Here is an 18,587-nt window from a genome sequence, read left to right on the forward strand (position 1 = left end):
AACTTCGGGCTATCAAGCAGGCTACCGGTGCGTGGGGCTCCTCCTTGCGGGTCTCTCGCAAGGACTCTGTTGTTCTCTGCCGGTTGCACAGTGGCCATACCTGGATAAAGTACAGCCATTTATTGCGCCGCGACGCCCTACCTATATGTCGCTGCAGGCCAGCTTTGATAGTGATCCACATCTTGTTGGACTGCCCGCTTTTATCTCCGCTCAGGCGCTGCCTGATACGCTTCATGCAGTTTTATCAGATGACACTGCCATGGCAGACTTAGTTTCGTTTTATTCGTGCAGGGGACTTTTATCGCTTGATCTAAGTGTTTGTCCTTTCTTGTGTTGGTCTGGCCTTTGATCTACGATTTTAGACTGGCGTTTTTAGTGTGTTTCTTGGTGGTTAACTTTTTCCTTTTTTGTTTATATGGTCGGCCAAGCACTGTCACACTCGGTGTGATTTTAATTCCTTTTTTCAGGTCTCTGTCTGTGTCTTTCTTGTCCTGTGTCGTCTTTTGTCATCTCCATTGTGTGTTCGTATTCTTTGTGCGTGTTTAAAGTTCGTGGAAAAAGGGACCGATGGCCCCAGTAGTCTGGTCCCTTGAGTCCCACTATAAAACGTCCCCTTAGAAAAATTGTACACGACTGTGCTTATATGAAACGTCCCCTTTGAACAATTTATACAAGACTGTGCTTAAACTGACCCACAATATTTTTAGCGCAACGCAATCTGACTTTCAAAAATTCCTACGAAAGAATGGCCCTGACTAACAATAACCTATACGTTTCACAAATCACTTACCTCACAAAAATCTTCGTTACTCAAGCTACTGCAATACAGCGAGCGCCACTACTGCCAGCTAAATAAAAGATTCAAACTACTGAAGGCACTAACTACTGATAGGCACAGTTAGCAACTGAAAGGTTTTAATAGAGAACAAACAATGTATTTACCTTAATAGTCATAATATATATATCAGTTCATGACACCAATTCTTACAAATTTCAAAACTCCGCCATCTCTCTCCCCACGTCCACCACTGCTGGCGGCTCACCTCCAACTGCGCAACGCTACGCGCTGTTAGCATCCAGCTGCCGCTGCCCGACACTACAATGGCAGACAACAATGCAAACTAGCCACAGACTGCGCACAGCACAGCCAGTGATTTTTCATACAGAGCGCTACGTGGCGTTACCAATAAGAAAATGTAAACAGCCTACTTACACCACAAACCAACCAACCTTGTTGACTTTGAGCTGGACTCCAGTTCGAATAAAATTGTTCTAAGCACTATAGGACATAACAGCTAACGTCATCAGTCCCCTAGACTTTGAGCTACTTTAACCTAACTAACCTAAGGACACGACAGATCCACGCCAGGGGGCAAGATTCGAACCAGCGACCGTAACAGCAGCTCGGTTCTGGACTTAAGCGCCTAGAACCGCTCGACCACAACGGCCGGCGACTGTAATTCCTGCAACAGTATTTGTAATTAGTCTCGGTGAATTAGAAGTTAGCCGGCCGCGGTGGTCATACGGTTCTAGGCGCTGCAGTTCGGAACCGCGGGACTGCTACGGTCGCAGGTTCGAATCCTGCCTCGGGCATCGATGTGTGTGATGTCCTTAGATTAGTTACGTTTAACTAGTTCTAAGTTCTAGAGGACTGATGACCTAAGATGTTATTAAGTCCCATAGTGCTCAGAGCCATTTGAACCATTTGAATTAGAAGTTAATTAAATGCCCTGTTCGATGCGTTACCTTGTTCAGTAATCATGTCTGCTCCTGTCAAGTTTTTTCTGAGATGACAGTTGCCGCACTATTCTGCAGCCCACCTCTCCAGTTTACTCATTCAATCGCGAATCCCTTGGGACGTTTCTTCGCTCCAGCGACATACCACAGAGTGCAGCTAGAATTGGTGAAAATTTTACCGTAGTGCTTTTAGGAACGGCAGGTCCAATTTTCTTTCCTCTGTTGAGTGATTTTAGTTGATCTGTTCTACGAGCACTTGTTTCAAAACGTCATGTCGGCGTCACCACGATGGCTGAAACAAGTAACTGTACTACCAGCTTCCTCAGCGGAGACTGAATCCAGTCTGAGGCTTATCTGTATCATCTTCCTTTCAGTTCTAATATAATCACTGAGCGACCGTAAAGGCAGATTTTGATCTCTCCACTCACTTTACCTATAACCAAAACTAGCCAGAATTTTTCGTCAGGTCAGTTGCTGAGCACACTGAACACTTCCCCATACGCTAGTTTTGATTCTGTTTGTCAGTAAAGCTTTGAATTCGTTACAATCTGAGATGAAACCCTCTTTACTGTCGTAGGAAGTTCGTAGCATTGCTATTGAACCATCAAGAGTCTGTCGCATGTCACACAATCTTTTTCAGCAAATACATATCCAAGACACATTGTAGCTTTCAGACTGTTCTCGTTGATATAGTTGAGTCACATGTAAAATATTTTAGACAGTCTTGGAGATTTTTTCCTCACTAGTACCAATCACTAGTTTAGCGAAAATTTAAGTTTATGAATTGTAATCTATTAAGACACTTCTTGATGCAATAATTTACCACAGCCGTATAATTTGTAGAAGTTTATTTTATTTTATGAACTTCTGTGTGCTACCAGTTTCGGAATTACATTGATGCCATCTTCAGGCCCCACTCGTTATAATCGTAAAATCGCTATACACGGAAGGAGCCATATAACTGGATCCGTGAATCAATCGCCCTGCAACAGCTCTTCGTGTCGCCTGGCCATTTTACGACTATTACGAATGGGGCCTGAAGATGGCATCAATGTAATGCCGAAACTGGTAGCACACAGAAGTTCATAAAAGAAAATAAACTTCTACAAATCATACGGCTGTTGGTAAATTATTGCATCAAGAAGTTCATAGCAGCCGTCGTCCCACGATCCATAATGGATCAACGAAGATTATTAAGAGACTAGTCGCAAATGCTTCTTATCTACTTTATACTCAAGCAATTTTGAAATGCTCTCCTTTCTATTACATTTGTCGACACAGCTCTCCTTGGAGTTAACTTTTCTTTCCTGCTGATACTATTCTTGTGATGAATCACCATCTAGATCCAAGGTCTGCAAGTAAGTGAATTGCACCTCTCCTTACCGTTGTGAACGAAGACGAACAAAACACAAATTCGTTCTCAGTGCAGAATTCCCCAGATTACAACGTTGTAAGACGTTAGTGAATGAAAATATGAAAAGAAAGTTAGTGTCGTGATGTTATCACTGACGAGCTTTGAACTGGATACTGATAGTGTGTCCTCTTTGGAGGAACCGAGCGAGGTGGCGCAGTTGTTAGCACACTGGACTCGCATTCTGGAGACGACGGTACAATCCCGTCTCCGGCCATCCAGATTTAGGTTTTCCGTGATTTCCCTAAATCGTTTCAGGCAAATGCCGGGATGGTTCCTTTGAAAGGGCACGGCCGATTTCCTTCCCAATCCTTCCCTAACCCGAGCTTGTGCTCCGTCTCTAATGACCTCGTTGTCGACGGGACGTTAAACACTAACCACCAGCACCACCTCCTTGGAGAACGCTGTAAGAAAGTCTAAACATTCATGGTGGTGTCTGTTTGTACTATATCGTGTCTCCCTACCACTTTCGCGCAACGACGCTCTGAGAGTGTTTTTTAGGGAATTAACTAGTTTGAACCTGGGACCTGTTGCTGGTAAGGAGACGCCAGACCACACATGACATGTAGAATTCAGAAGAGTTCAGTGAGACTAGCGATGATATAACCAAATAGTAAATGATCTCAGCGTCAGCTCCATTGCACTCCCTGTAAAAGAATCTTAATACTAACTAAATATAGTGGAAAGGGTTCAAGGCTTTCCTATTTTTAGTTAGCTGGTAAAATAACGTCGAAAAAGCAGTTAAGTTTACCATTGGAAATTTTATTCTACTCACAAAACATCGTTCATAAATTGCACTATTGATAAAAGGAAGTGTTTTAATACAGGATGGTAAAAACCAACTGCGTTCAGCAAAAATGTGAACGAATATTCCCTGAATAGGTTTTCAAGTTCTACAATCGATCCAAAGATGACCTATGCCATATCACATATATAATCTAGGTTTAATTTAAGTTTCACAAAAGAGAAAACTATCAAAATGGTCTACAGTGACCCTCAATTATCTTTAATTACTTATCTAACTTGTAAATTACAGTGGCTGATGTGGCTTCTCAATAACTATATAACAGAAAAATCATCGCGTTCAGATTTTTGCTTCAAGTGGCAAATGTGAATACCATTAGCTTTAATTTACGATCGACACTAGTATTACGCAAATAAGGGGCGTAACAGAAGAGTCTTCTGCAGTTCTGAGTGAAGCCTTATGCGCTCAAAAATGCGGCATCGCGTGCGTTCATTACCTTGTGGTGTTTAGGCAGCGTCAGGGCGGCAGCGGCCGGCGCAGCAGCCATCCAGCTCGCCGTCTCCAACTAACTCTCCCCTAACTTCTCCTTACTACACTTTACCGAAGTAGATTTAAAAAAGCTATCTGGCTGTGTTTTCATCTGACCAACCAGAGTCTCAATGTTAACCTTAAGCTCCGCCTACAAAGATTCTGTCTATCCAATGAGAAACGTTATACTTTTCGTGGTGGGGCAATGTTTTTAAAGTTTGCAACGTAACAGAGACGCTAAAAAGTCTCAAGCTAAAACCTGCAGCTGATGTGGTCCTTTTAGCGTTATCGTGAGATCTATACTGTTCTTCTGGAGGGCTCTATCTTTTAACATGGGCTGGGGGGTGGTCCTTGACATACCTGAAACGCGAAAAAGTCTCACGCTGAAACGTGCGGGTGGTGAGCCCTAGTGGTTAACTGGCGACGTGGGTGTCCAGTCCGTCCCTTATCGTAGGGCCTTCTAGCTTAACACGGTTCTGCTCTCAGCTTCTGTCCTCGTTTCTCCCCCCGGAACTGCGTCGCTCTCTCGGTGGGAAGGTACGACATGCATTTAGGTATTCTTGTGTTAGTCTGTGGCATTCCATTTGCTCACTCGTTACTTGTATTACTTTGGGTAATTTAATGTCACGATTTATTCGGAGCTATGTGACATACTAGTAGATTTGCTTACTATGTCAGGGTTTTCATGGAAGGTGTTGGATTTGCCTGACACCTTACAAAAGAAACATTTGGCCGTCCCTTCTGTTGCAGATGGCCTCGCTGTCGCGGCAGCTGCTGCTGGTGGCCGCGTTGCTGTCTGCGGCTCACGGGGCGCGCATCCTCCACGTCGTTCCGATCCCGGCGTGGAGCCACTGGCACATCTTCAGGGCGCTGATGTGGGAGCTGGCGGACAGGGGCCACCACGTCAGCATCATCACGCCGCTCGCCGAGAAGGAGCCCCACCGCAACTGGACTATGGTGCCTGTCGCGGCCAACCTAGACATCATGCCCAGTAAGTGGTGCACACCTCCCAGCAAGTCCGCTTCAGTCAACTGCTCCATTCTCTTTCCTTCCGCTTTCCTAAAACTTTCTTGCCAACTTCTGGGTACAGCACCACCTTGGCTCCGTCCCCAGACCTGCCTGCTCCGTGACCTTTGTCAGTTTTCCAAGGATGGTACCCCTTCATTTGTTTATCGTCGGGGAATTTCTGCTCTATGCGCACAAATGAAGGATGCCACATTTATTTACACTGATGGCTCAAACACATGAGATTAGATTAGTTTTTCGTTCCATAGATCCGTGTTGAGGAGATCCTCGTGGATGTGGAACATGTCACTTTTTTTTAAGCTGAAATAACAATACTAATAGTATGAATACGTACAACACATCATTTGTTTCTATTAAAAAATTCGTCAATGGAGTGGGAGTTGGCCACTAGTAAGTCTTTCAGGCTCCTTTTAAACTGATCTTTATTTGTAACTATATTTTTTATGTTTGCTGTCAAATTATTGAAGATGAGTGTTCCTGAGTAGTGGACCTCTTTTTTGAACTAAAGCAAGTGCTTTTAAGTCCTTGTGCAGATCATTTTTGTTGCTGGTATTGTATATATGAACTGAGCTGTTTGTTGGAAAAAGAGATATATTATTTAGGACAAATTTCATTAAGGAGTAAATATACTGAGAGGCAGTAGTTAGTATACCCAGTTCTTTGAAGAGGTTTCTACAAGACGTCCGTGAGTTTATTCCACAAATAATACGTATTACACGCTTTTGGACTCTGAAAACTTTTGTTTGACTTAAAGAGTTACCCCAAAATATTGTACCACATGACATTATGAAATGAAAGTAGGCAAAGTATGCAAGCTTTTTCACTTTTATGTCGCCTATGTCTGCTGAAACTCGAATTGCAAATACAGATTTGTTAAGGCGTTTCTGTAGTTCTGTGGTGTGCTCCTCGCAACTGAATTTATTATTAAGACTGAATTTATTATCAATCGTTTGGTGTTGGGAGTGCCTATATTGTTGGCGACACCCGAAATCGATTTCGGCTTCCCGACCAGTGTTCGGTTTATACTGCGGAGCTTTACACTGTTGTCCAGGCTGTCCAATACATCCGTCGCCATCCAGTATGTTATCTGTTCAGATTCTCTCATCTCTCTCCTCAGTCTCCAAGCACTCTACCCTGTCCACCCTCTGGTCCACCGGATTTCAGGACTGCCTCCACTTGGGGGGCGTCTCTGTGGCGTTTCTCTGGATCCCAGGACACGTTGGTATCTGTGGAAATGAGGCGGCCGATATAGCGGCCAAGGCTGCAGTCTCTCTTCAGCCAGCTATTCGCATGATTCCCTTCGCCGGTATACGGAGTGATCTATGTCGTCGTGTTGCTCTTTTATCGCACGCACATTGGTCGCCACTTCTCAATATCAAATTCCCGCGTGTGAAAGCTCTTCCCTGTGCTTGGACCTCTTCCTCCCCAACGCGTCGTCGGGAGGATCTAATTTTAACTAGAATCCGGATAGGGCGCTGTCTTTTTTGCCATCGACGTCTTTTAAGTGGCGATCCTCCCCCACTCTGTCCCCACTGCTCTCAGCTGTGGACGGTGAGACACCTTTTACTTGAGTGCCCCTATTTTACTCCATTATGCGTCCGTCTACAGCTGTCGCCTGATATATCTTCCATTTTAGCAGATGGCACGCGCTCAGCCGATCGCGTTCTCGAGTTTATTAGTGCCAGTGAGATGACGTCAATCTTTTGAAGCTCTTTTTGGGGACAACCAACCCCCTTCTATAGTGGTTTTTTAAGCTTTCCTTCTGCTTCTAGTTTCTCCAATTTTCTGAGTTTCGTTCCCATTGATGCTGGTTTCCAGTTTCGTTTTTTTACCTTTTCCTAAGTCAGGGACCGGGCGCTAATGACCGTAACAGTTTTGCGCCCTAAAACCATAACAAAAAAAAAAACCTCCAAGCAACTTGGATTCCATTTACTACTCCTTCTTATTGTCACACGAAGCAGTAGCCGCTTCGTTTCGGTCTATCGTCTACTTGGTAAGTCAATGCTTCTTCCTGTTCAGGAGGGGGGTGGGGGTGTTACCTGCTTCCTAATACCTGATCAGGTCTCACTGGACTCAAATGCAATGGAAATGCTTTTATCATCTCACGACAGCTAGCTTAGGACATGGCGACAACTGTATGTTCACTGCATTTGCGCGAAATTTTGATAACTGCAAACACTGCAGCAAAACGTGTGTGTGTTTTGCTACATCAGAAATGTAACAATGTAACTTACTTGCAGCCGCCGTCTGACTGCAATCAGAACTGAACTATCTGTTGATCTGAACTTCCATCCATCCTAATGGCCATCACAAGGACTTGCGAACCACTTTGTTCTATTCCCCAAGTCGGTCAGTAGCTGCGACATTTGTCCAACAATATCTTTAAGTTAATTTCTGATTGGTAACAAATATTTTGACTCTTCCGTAAATGATAACGTGAAGAATTAGATACACACTACTGGCCATTAAAATTGCTACACCAAGAAGAAATGCAGATGATTTCTTGGTATTCATTGGACAAATACTGGTTGATCAAAATGCCACTATAAATTTGAAAACTTAATAAACCACGGAATAATGTACACAGAGAGGAAAAGATTGACACACATGCTTGGAATGGCATGAGGTTTTATTAGAACCGCCCCAAATTGTTAGAAGTATAAAAGATATATTTCGCGCGTCGTTTGGTGGTGATCGTGTGCTCAGCCGCCACTTTCATCATGCTTGGCTTCCCAGGTTACCAGACCTCAGTCCGTGTGATTATAAGCTTTGGGGTTACCTGAAGTCGCAAGTGTATCGTGATCGACCGACATCTCTAGGGATGCTGAAAGACAACATCCGACGCCAGTGCCTCACCTTAACTCCGGACATGCTTATAGTGCTGTTCACAACATTACTATTCGACTACAGCTATTGCTCAGGAATGATAGTGGACATATTGAGCATTTCCTGTAAAGAACATCATCTTTGCTTTGTCTTACTTTGTTATGCTAATTGTTGCTATTCTGATCAGATGAAGCGTCATCTGTCGGACACTTTTTGAACTTTTGTATTTTTTTCGGTTCTAATAAAACCCCATGTCATTCCAAACACGTGTGTTAATTTATACCTCTCTATCTACATTATTCCGTGATTTATTCAGTTTTCAAATTTGTACTGACTTTTTGATCAGCCGGTATATTTTACTAGAACTGACATGTGATTACATTTTCACGCAATTTGGGTGCACAGATCCTGAGAAATCAGCACCCAGAACAACCACCTCCGGCCGTAATAACGGCCTCGATACGCCTGGGCATTGAGTCCAACAGAGCTTGGATGGCGTGTACAGGTACAGCTGCCCAAGCAGCTTCAACACGATACCACAGTTCATCAAGAGTAGTGACTGGCGTATTGTGACGAGCCAGTTGCTCGGCCACCACTGAGTAGACGTTTTCAATTGGTGAGAGATCTGGAGAATGTGCTGGCCAGGGCAGCAGTCGAACATATTCTGTATCCGGAAAGGCCCGTACAGGACCTGCAGCATGCGGTCGTGCATTATCCTGCTGAAATGTAGGGTTCCCTAGGGATAGAATGAAGGATAGAGCAACGGGTGGTAACACATCTGAAATGTAGCGTCCACTGTCCAATGTGATGTCAATGCGAACAACAGGTGACCGAGACGTGTAACCAATGGTACCCCGTACCATCACGCCGGGTGATACGCCAGTATGGCAATGACGAATACACGCTTCCGATTTACGTTCACCGCGATGTCGCCAAACACGGATGCGACCATCATGATGTTGTAAACAGAACCTGGGTTCATCCGAAAAAATGAGTTTTGCCATTCGTGCACCCAGGTTCGTCGTTGAGTACACCATCGCAGGCCTTCCTGTCTGTGATGCAGCGTCAAGGGTAGTCGCAGCCATGGTCTCCGAGTTGATAGTCCATACTGCTGCAAATGTCGTCCAACTGTTCGTGCAGATGGTTGTTGTCTTGCAAACGTCCCCATCTGTAGACTCAGGGATCGGGACGTGGCTGCACGATCCGTTACAGCCATGCGGATAAGATGCCTGTCCTCTCGACTGCTAGTGATACGAGGCCGTTGGGATCCAGCACGGCGTTCCGTATTACCCTCCTGAACCCACCGACTGCATATTCTGCTAACAGTCATTGGATTTCGACCAACTCGAACAGTAATGTCGCGATGCGATAAACCACAATAGCGATAGGCTACAATCCGACCTTTATCAAAGTCGGAAACGTGATGGTAAGCATTTCTCCTCCTTACACGAGGCATCACAATGACGTTTCACCAGGAAACGCCGGTCAACTGCTGTTTGTGTAAGAGAAATCGGTTGGAAACTTTCATCATGTCAGCATGTTGTAGGTGTCGCCACCGGCGCCAACCTTGTGTGAATGCTCTGGAGAGCCAATCATTTGCATGTCACATAATCTTCTTCCTGTTGGTTAAATTTCGCGTCTGCAGCACCTCATCTTCGTGGTGTAGCAATTTTAATGGCCAGTAGTGTAGTTACAATAGTAACCCTTGTTTGCATGATCTTATATTAATATGACTGCATATTTCCTTTATGTGTTTGTTGGCTTTAACTTTCAGTTAATACTTTCTTTGCGTCTTAAAACCTAAAGCGAGTTATAAGCACTCAGTACAACAGACGCATTAATTAATACAATATGAATAAAGCGCTAATTCCGAATAGGATATGGCGACTAAACGATAAATAAAATATACTGAGAGATCACTGACAAGACAGATTTCACAGATCTTCGAGGATTGTTTAATTATTTTTCTCATTTCTTATATCGCCTCACAGGCTGAATGAAGTGCACTGCAATTTTTTTCTTCACAATAAATACTGCGGTAGTCGCTGCTACTTTAAACTGGAGGCGCTGCGTCAGTAGCCAGCGACGCTGATCACTACAACCCGACCCATTTCAAGCTTTGTAAGAGCCTTTGTCTACAAAGAGTAATTTACTTCAAATAGAAGATTTTGATCACCTGTTACATCAAGCATTTGCACCTTTAAAATCGTGAGAAATTGCATTAAATATGGTGTTGGAGGCACCATGGCTCCCCAATCGGGGAATGAAAAAGAATGGAATTTCATCATTCGTGGTATTAGCTGGTAGCGTGGTAGTACAGTGTAGGACGAGTAAGCCAAGTGATACCTTAAAGTGTGATTGCAGTGAGTCGTGTGTCCCTACATCTACATTTATACTCCGCAAGCCACCCAACGGTGTGTGGCGGAGGGCACTTTACGTGCCACTGTCATTACCTCCCTTTTCTGTTCCAGTCGCGTATAGGTCGCGGGAAGAACGACTGTCTGAAAGCCTCTGTGCGCGCTCCAATCTCTCTAATTTTACATTCGTGATCTCCTCGGGAGGTACAAGTAGGGGGAAGCAATATATTTGATACCTCATCCAGAAACGCACCCTCTCGAAAACCGGACAGCAAGCTACACCGCGATGCAGAGCGCCTCTCTTGCAGTCTGCCACTTGAGTTTGCTAAACATCTCCGTAACGCTACCACGCTTACCAAATAACCCTGTGACGAAACCCGCCGCTCTTCTTTGGATTTTCTCTTTCTCCTCTGTTAGCCCGACCTGGTACGGATCCCACGCTGATGAGGAATACTCCAGTATAAGTCGAACGAGTGTTTTGTAAGCCACCTCCTTTGTTGATGGAGTATATTTTCTAAGGACTCTCCCAATGAACCTCAACCTGGTACCCGCCTTACCAACAATTAATTTTATATAATCATTCCACTTCAAATCGTTCCTCACGCACACTCCCAGATATTTCACAGAACTAACTGCTACCAGTGTTTGTTCCGCTATCATATAATCATACAATAAAGGATCCTTCTTTCTATGTATTCGCAATACATTACATTAGTTATGTTAAGGGTCAGTTGCCACTCCCTGCACCAACTGCCTATCCGCTGCAGATCTTCCTGCATTTCACTACAATTTTCTAATGCTGCAACTTCTCTGTATACTACAGCATCATCCGCGAAAAGCCTCGTGCAACTTCCGACACTATCTACTAGGTCATTTATTTATATTGTGAAAAGCAATGGTCCCATAACACTCCCCTGTGGCACGCCAGAGGTTACTTCAACGTCTCTCCATTGATAACAACATGCTGTGTTCTGTTTGCTAAAAACTCTTCGATCCAGACACACATGGTCTGATATTCCGTAGTCTCTTACTTTATCAGGCGACAGTGCGGAACTGTATCGAACGCCTTCCGGAAGTCAAGGAAAATAGCATCTACCTGGGAGCCTGTATCTTATATTTTCTGGGTCTCATGAACAAATAAAGTGAGCTGGGTCTCACACGAGCGCTGTTTCCGGGATCCATGTTGATTCCTACAGAGGAGATACTGGGTTTCCAAAAACGACATGATACGCGAGCAAAAAACATGTTTTAAAATTCTACAACAGGTCGACGTCAGAGATATAGGTCTATAGTTTTGCGCATTTGCTCGACGACCCTTTTTGAAGACTGGGACTACCTGTGTTCTTTTCCAATAATTTGGAACCTTCCGTTCCTCTAGAGATTTGCGGTACACGGCTGTTAGAAGTGGGGCAAGTTCTTTCGCGTACTGTGTGTAGAATCGAATTGGTATCCCGTCAGGTCCAGTGGACTTTCCTCTGTTGAGTGATTCCAGTTGCTTTTCTATTCCTTGGACATTTATTTCGATGTCAGCCATATTTTCGTATGTGCGAGGATTTAGAGAAGGAACTACAGTGCGGTCTTCCTCTGTGAAACAGCTTTGGAAAAAGGTGTTTAGTATTTCAGCTTTACGCGTGTCATCCTCTGTTTCGAACCACTTACTGATTTAACGTAAGACCAGAACTTCCTAGGATTTTCTGTCAAGTCGGTACATAGAATTTTGCTTTCGAATTCACTGAACGCTTCACGCATAGCCCTCCTTAGGCTAACTTTGACATCGTTTAGCTTCTGTTTGTCTGAGAGGTTTTGGCTGCGTTTGAACTTGGTGCTTCAATTATCGCAAACGGTACTGTATTTGAAACTTAAGCAATCATTCGCATATTTTCAGTCGTTTATTGATAATCAGTAACTGTCGGTTTTTTTGTGTGCTCAACCTTCAAAGAGAATCAAATCAGAAGTCTTATTTGGATTATGATACCAACTAAGTGTTTAGTCTCCTAATTGCTGTCTTCTCTGTAACATAAACTTACATCAAAATAAAAGTTCATTAAAAAAAGTAAACTATTATCTACTTTTTCTGGGACAGTATACGACAATTTATTCAGTAACGCTGATCATTTCTACTAAACTCAGAAAGAAAGAACAATAATAATCTTTAGTTAAGTATTAATATTTCTCATTTGAACCCACAGGACCCAGAACGTAAGTATTTTTTTTTTTTTTTTTTTTTTGCTAGTCACTTTGTGGAACTCTCAACAGGATAATTTTAATTTACAGAAAGCATCTTTATGATTGTGTCGGTTTGCAATTTATTTGATTCCTTTGTCGACTGAGAGTTTAGGAAACAGAACGCCCCATCCACGAACTGCAAAACAGTAGACTGCCAGTTTCAAAAATTCCGAAGGGAAGTCTCCGTTATATTGTGATTTAAGATAAAATTGCCACTTTTCATACACCAAAACTTTTAAAATCTGGGTCTCTGTTTTTTGCGTGAATTTCGTAACATTCTACCACTGATCAAAGAATTTTCTGTCGTCCAACTTTTTGTCCACTTCCGTAGCGTCTGGCGATTATGTTCTACCTGTTCCGGCCTCTATCGAAACTCTGCGAGAGCTTCCTTGTTTGTCCTCAGTATCGTGTGAGTCGTTGTGGGCGTCACATCATTGTCTCTCAGCGTCTCGTGTTTGTTACTCAATTTTGACATAGCATTGTGTTATACCACGATGTTGTCCATAGCTCCCAGGAACATCTCACGCCCCAGTACAGTCAGGTTTAGTTTTGACAAGTCCACGCGGCAAGAGCATCCCAGTTCATCAGAAATTCATGATTGGCTTGTATATACTATCAAGGTAACTTCAGGACAGGCTCATGTAAAGTTTCTGTACCTGCTTCAGATTGGCAGGCTCCCTTTGAGGACAAGTCCCTTTCGCTCGTTGCAGTTGGCTCTAACAATATGGTTCTCCTGGCGTATACGAATGTTACGGTGTTTAAGCTCCGCCAAAGTTTGACAGTTTCCTCAAGACCGTTCAGCACGATTAACAAGTCTATAATGTATTTCGATCCATGGACATAATGGTCAACCGGAACATCCACTCCCATTTACAGCTGTGTGGATATCAGATACATATATGATAATTTACGCAGGACGAAAGGGAACCTGTTTTGTATGAAATGAAAGTGGACAACTCCGCACAAATTTACCGCGTCGTATCACGGTCTTAAAATCCATTTATGAACATCGTAAAAGCGTCAGGTATTTTCCAAACCTTTTAATGGTATTCAAGCATTTGCCATAGCGAGTGGACAATTTACTCTCCAGATCACCATCCGACGAGGCTTATCACAGGGGAGTCCCCTCCATATCGCTTTTGTCTTGACCCTAGAACCTCTGCTTCGCCATATTGGCAATCATTTATGTGGCTGGAAGATATTAGGAGAGATCTTCTCGGTACACACACATGTGGATGATGTGGTATTGTTACGTCATATCCACGACATATCCTTGGTCAAGGACATACTAAATTCCTTTTGTTCTCTCTCTCTCTCTCTCTCTGACCGCATTAATGAATGTTGGATTTTACTTAAGTTTCTTCTGCCTGGTTCATTGATGAATGAATGAGAAATTATCATGATTCACAAAGTTTATTCACATTAATTGACATCCGAACTGCATACTTCTCATGTAAATAAGACACGGACAGACTTCACTGATCTCTTTGACTTACAAAAGTAACTTTAAAACTGACTCACAAAATAACAACAACTAACTCGCAGCCTGGCTGCACCGATTTATATAGAATTTTAACAATAGTTTTCAAAATAAAGCATTATTAATTTGGTAGAATTTTAATGTTGGAATTAAAATTTACAAAACTTAAACAGATGTTACAGCCGAATAGGGTATAAACTACAATGTTCAATAACAATCTTTTCTAGTAATATCTTTAGTTCTTCCATAAGAAAATCATTCTGAACTTTAATTAGAATAATGTCTCTCGTATTATTTTAGTTACGTAATTAATTACAGTTTGGATTTAACCAATTAAATACATAGAACGTACAAATAACGCCACAAATTCTGGAAATTGAAAAACTGAGATGTGAACAATTGGAGAGTTAATTTGAAATGTAATTACAACGAATATTAATTGAAGAGGAAGACATAAAAACAAATAACAAATGAAAGTACATCGCTTGGTAATAACTTTTAAGCTGTTTTTCAAGATTTTTTTTAGATTCTAATTTTGTTAATTAGAAGCATTGATTCTTCATATTAACATCTCTGCAGTCTCTAGTTATTTATTTCTAAGGACTTATTACTTCAATTTCTCTATTACTTACTTAATTTAGTATATGTACATAATTTTATCAATGACAACAATCCACCGATAATTACAACAACGCACGTCCTTCCAGAACATTCCACACGCCTTCACATGGAATGTAAAGTTTTTTTTATCTAATACAACAGAATGATATAGACACACATGCTAGGCCTTAGGAAGCACTGAATTGTCTGATAACTATCCGCTGTACCGTTATACTGCTACCATTGCGGGGTTTTCATCACGTTTTCTTTTCACGGCCTACGGGCCACAGATTTTTGGGCTGCAATCAATTGGCGGTAGGTGACGAATCGAATTCAAGGATCAGTTCGTGAATTCGACTGCCGTTCCCTTAGTCTTCTTCACGAAATATGGAGATTTCTACATTTTCAGCAAAGTGTAGTATGTAGCACAAATATTCCCGCTCCCCGCGATGATGGCGCGAAAATTGATGGAACTGTCGTCGCTTCCTCAGGAAAAATCATATTTTTCGATTTCGATCTGAAGTGTTTGCGAGGTCGCGTCCCAGTATGAGAGAAGGCTTCAAGGTTGTTTACGCCGTGTAACGTTTCACCATGTAACATTGTATGTAACATTGTTAGATCTCGCTGATTTTCGTGTCTTCGACCGGCAAGTCTGCCTCCCTCTGCTGATGTTGGCCGGATCAAACCTAAATTGTGACACATAGATAAATTTTAAAAGTTTTCTGGAAGTCGACATTTTATCATTAACACGCCTTACAACTAGATCTTTCCTTTTTCGAGGAGTGCAACAATCCCTCTCCCCAGTTCAAATGGCCGCGTCTTGAATATCACGGAAAACAGTATGGTTTCGCGTGTCTTCCTATTCTCCCGATGAAAGTCACTTCACCGTGGTATAGGGTCACTCAAAATCTGATCCCGACTATCGAACGCCTCCAGTCCGACTAGTCTATGCGACGCACATCATCAACCTGATACTTTACCCCAAAAACTTCTCTCTTGTGGACGAGAACGCTGACACTGAATCCGCCGACAACTGACCTTCGCCCGCCGCGGTGGTCTCGCGGTTCTAGGCGTGCAGTCCGGAACCGTGTGACTGCTACGGTCGCAGGTTCGAATCCTGCCTCGGGCATGGATGTGTGTGATGTCCTTAGGTTAGTTAGGTTTAAATAGTTCTAAGTTCTAGGGGACTGATGACCACAGCAGTTGAGTCCCATAGTGCTCAGAGCCATTTGAACCATTTTTTGAACTGACCTTCCTTACCAAATCAGCTGAAGCTGCTTTCTCGGTTGAACTTCTTCAGGGTCCAGACTTCTCCATTTTCCCTCGGACGAAGACTATTTCTATTGTATGACTTCTCGGACACTATGCTCACCATGTCGTCGCGTGTGATAACGATACCAACTCCCGTGTTTTTCGCCAATATATGATGAACGCTCACTGAAAGTGGCAGAGGCTCACATGTTCCGTGCTTTATTTGAAAATCGTCAAGGAAATGGATAGCTTCTTTTCTTATTTTTCTGGAGCCTTCCCAAAGAAAAATTTGTTTTCTTTTGAATCCCAGAATTGTGGAACTTGTCCATGAGTAACTGAATAAAGAAAAAAAAGAAAAATAATCAATGACATAAAAAACCCAACCTACTACCATATCCATGTGATGAACCAGCACAGTGACAGACGCGGGGAAGGGGATCACGTATTTTCTCTGCTGGAGTACTGGGTTATCTCAGTCCTTAAGTTTGAATCGTCATAAACGACATTCCACAGTTGGGATGGCTGTATGGGCGCGTCCCAAAAACCAATAAAAACTACGTTTTTCTAGACAAAATGTCTAAAAAATCTACAATTTCTACTTCCTGTTCCCATTTTGCAACATAAGTCAACGTCGCACACTAAACGTGCTGTAATTTGCTGTTAAATTCATATGTCAAGCGTTTTAAGCAGTCTTTGGAAATCATGTACATGAAATGTATTCGCAGCTGTGACTATAGGCAACCATCGAATGTTCGATTATGAAGGAAACACTACAATGAAAATTTGTGCCCAACCGGGATTCCAATCTAGATTTGCCGCTTGTCACGAGCGGTCACCTTACCATTAGACTATCCGAGCACAGCTCACGGACAAACGTAAACTTCCGTGTCTCTACAACCTGTTCTCGCACATCCATTATGTATACTCCTGGAAATTGAAATAAGAACACCGTGAATTCATTGTCCCAGGAAGGGGAAACATTGACACATTCCTGGGGTCAGATACATCACATGATCACACTGACAGAACCACAGGCACATAGACACAGGCAACAGAGCATGCACAATGTCGGCACTAGTACAGTGTATATCCACCTCTCGCAGCAATGTAAGCTGCTATTCTCCCATGGAGACGATCGTAGAGATGCTGGATGTAGTCCTATGGAACGGCTTGCCATGCCATTTCCACCTGGCGCCTCAGTTGGACCAGCGTTCGTGCTGGACGTGCAGACCGCGTGAGACGACTCTTCATCCAGTCCCAAACAATGGGGGACAGATCCGGAGATCTTGCTGGCCAGGGTAGTTGACTTACACCTTCTAGAGCACGTTGGGTGGCACGGGATACATGCGGACGTGCATTGTCCTGTTGGAACAGCAAGTTCCCTTGCCGGTCTAGGAATGGTAGAACGATGGGTTCGATGACGGTTTGGATGTACTGTGCACTATTCAGTGTCCCCACGACGATCACCAGAGGTGTACGGCCAGTGTAGGAGATCGCTCCCCACACCATGATGCCGGGTGTTGGCCCTGTGTGCCTCGGTCGTATGCAGTCCTGATTGTGGCGCTCACCTGCACGGCGCCAAACACGCATACGACCATCATTGGCACCAAGGCAGAAGCGACTCTCATCGCTGAAGACGACACGTCTCCATTCGTCCCTCCATTCACGCCTGTCGCGACACCACTGGAGGCGGGCTGCACGATGTTTGGGCGTGAGCGAAAGACGGCCTAACGGTGTGCGGGACCGTAGCCCAGCTTCATGGAGACGGTTGCGAATGGTCCTCGCCGATACCCCAGGAGCAACAGTGTCCCTAATTTGCTGGGAAGTGGCGGTGCGGTCCCCTATGGCACTGCGTAGGATCCTACAGTCTTGGCGTGCATCCGTGCGTCGCTGCGGTCCGGTCCCAGGTCGACGGGCACGTGCACCTTCCGCCGACCACTGGCGACAACATCGATGTACTGTGGAGACCTCACGCCCCACGTGTTGAGCAAATCGGCGGTATGTCCACCCGGCCTCCCGCATGCCCACTATACGCCCTCGCTCAAAGTCGGTCAACTGCACATACGGTTCACGTCCACGCTGTCGCGACATGTTACCAGTGTTAAAGACTGCGATGGAGCTCCGTATGCCACGGCAAACTGGCTGACATTGAAGGCGGCGGTGCACAAATGCTGCGCAGCTAGCGCCATTCGACGGCCAACACCGCGGTTCCTGGTGTGTCCGCTGTGCCGTGCGTGTGATCATTGCTTGTACAGCCCTCTCGCAGTGTCCGGAGCAAGTATGGTGGGTCTGACACACCGGTGTCAATGTGTTCTTTTTTCCATTTCCTGGAGTGTATATTCTAGACAAGTACGGGGTGTTCATGAAGTCTCTCCGCAGTGCCGTATGATTGTTAGCCGC

At 43.9% G+C, this 18,587-nt stretch overlaps 1 protein-coding gene across 1 annotated transcript in view; it reads left to right on the forward strand.

The window, feature by feature from the left end:
- LOC126284184 (UDP-glycosyltransferase UGT5-like) overlaps positions 1 to 18,587 on the forward strand; it is a 125,141-nt gene that overhangs the window by 41,409 nt on the left and 65,145 nt on the right. Inside the window, exon 2 of the mRNA XM_049982927.1 lies at positions 5,172 to 5,412. Within this exon, the coding sequence (XP_049838884.1) occupies positions 5,172 to 5,412 (241 nt within the window). The remainder of the gene's footprint in view (positions 1 to 5,171; positions 5,413 to 18,587) is intronic.

This window comes from Schistocerca gregaria, chromosome 8 (genome assembly GCF_023897955.1).
Source record: "Schistocerca gregaria isolate iqSchGreg1 chromosome 8, iqSchGreg1.2, whole genome shotgun sequence".
NCBI lineage: Eukaryota > Metazoa > Arthropoda > Insecta > Orthoptera > Acrididae > Schistocerca > Schistocerca gregaria.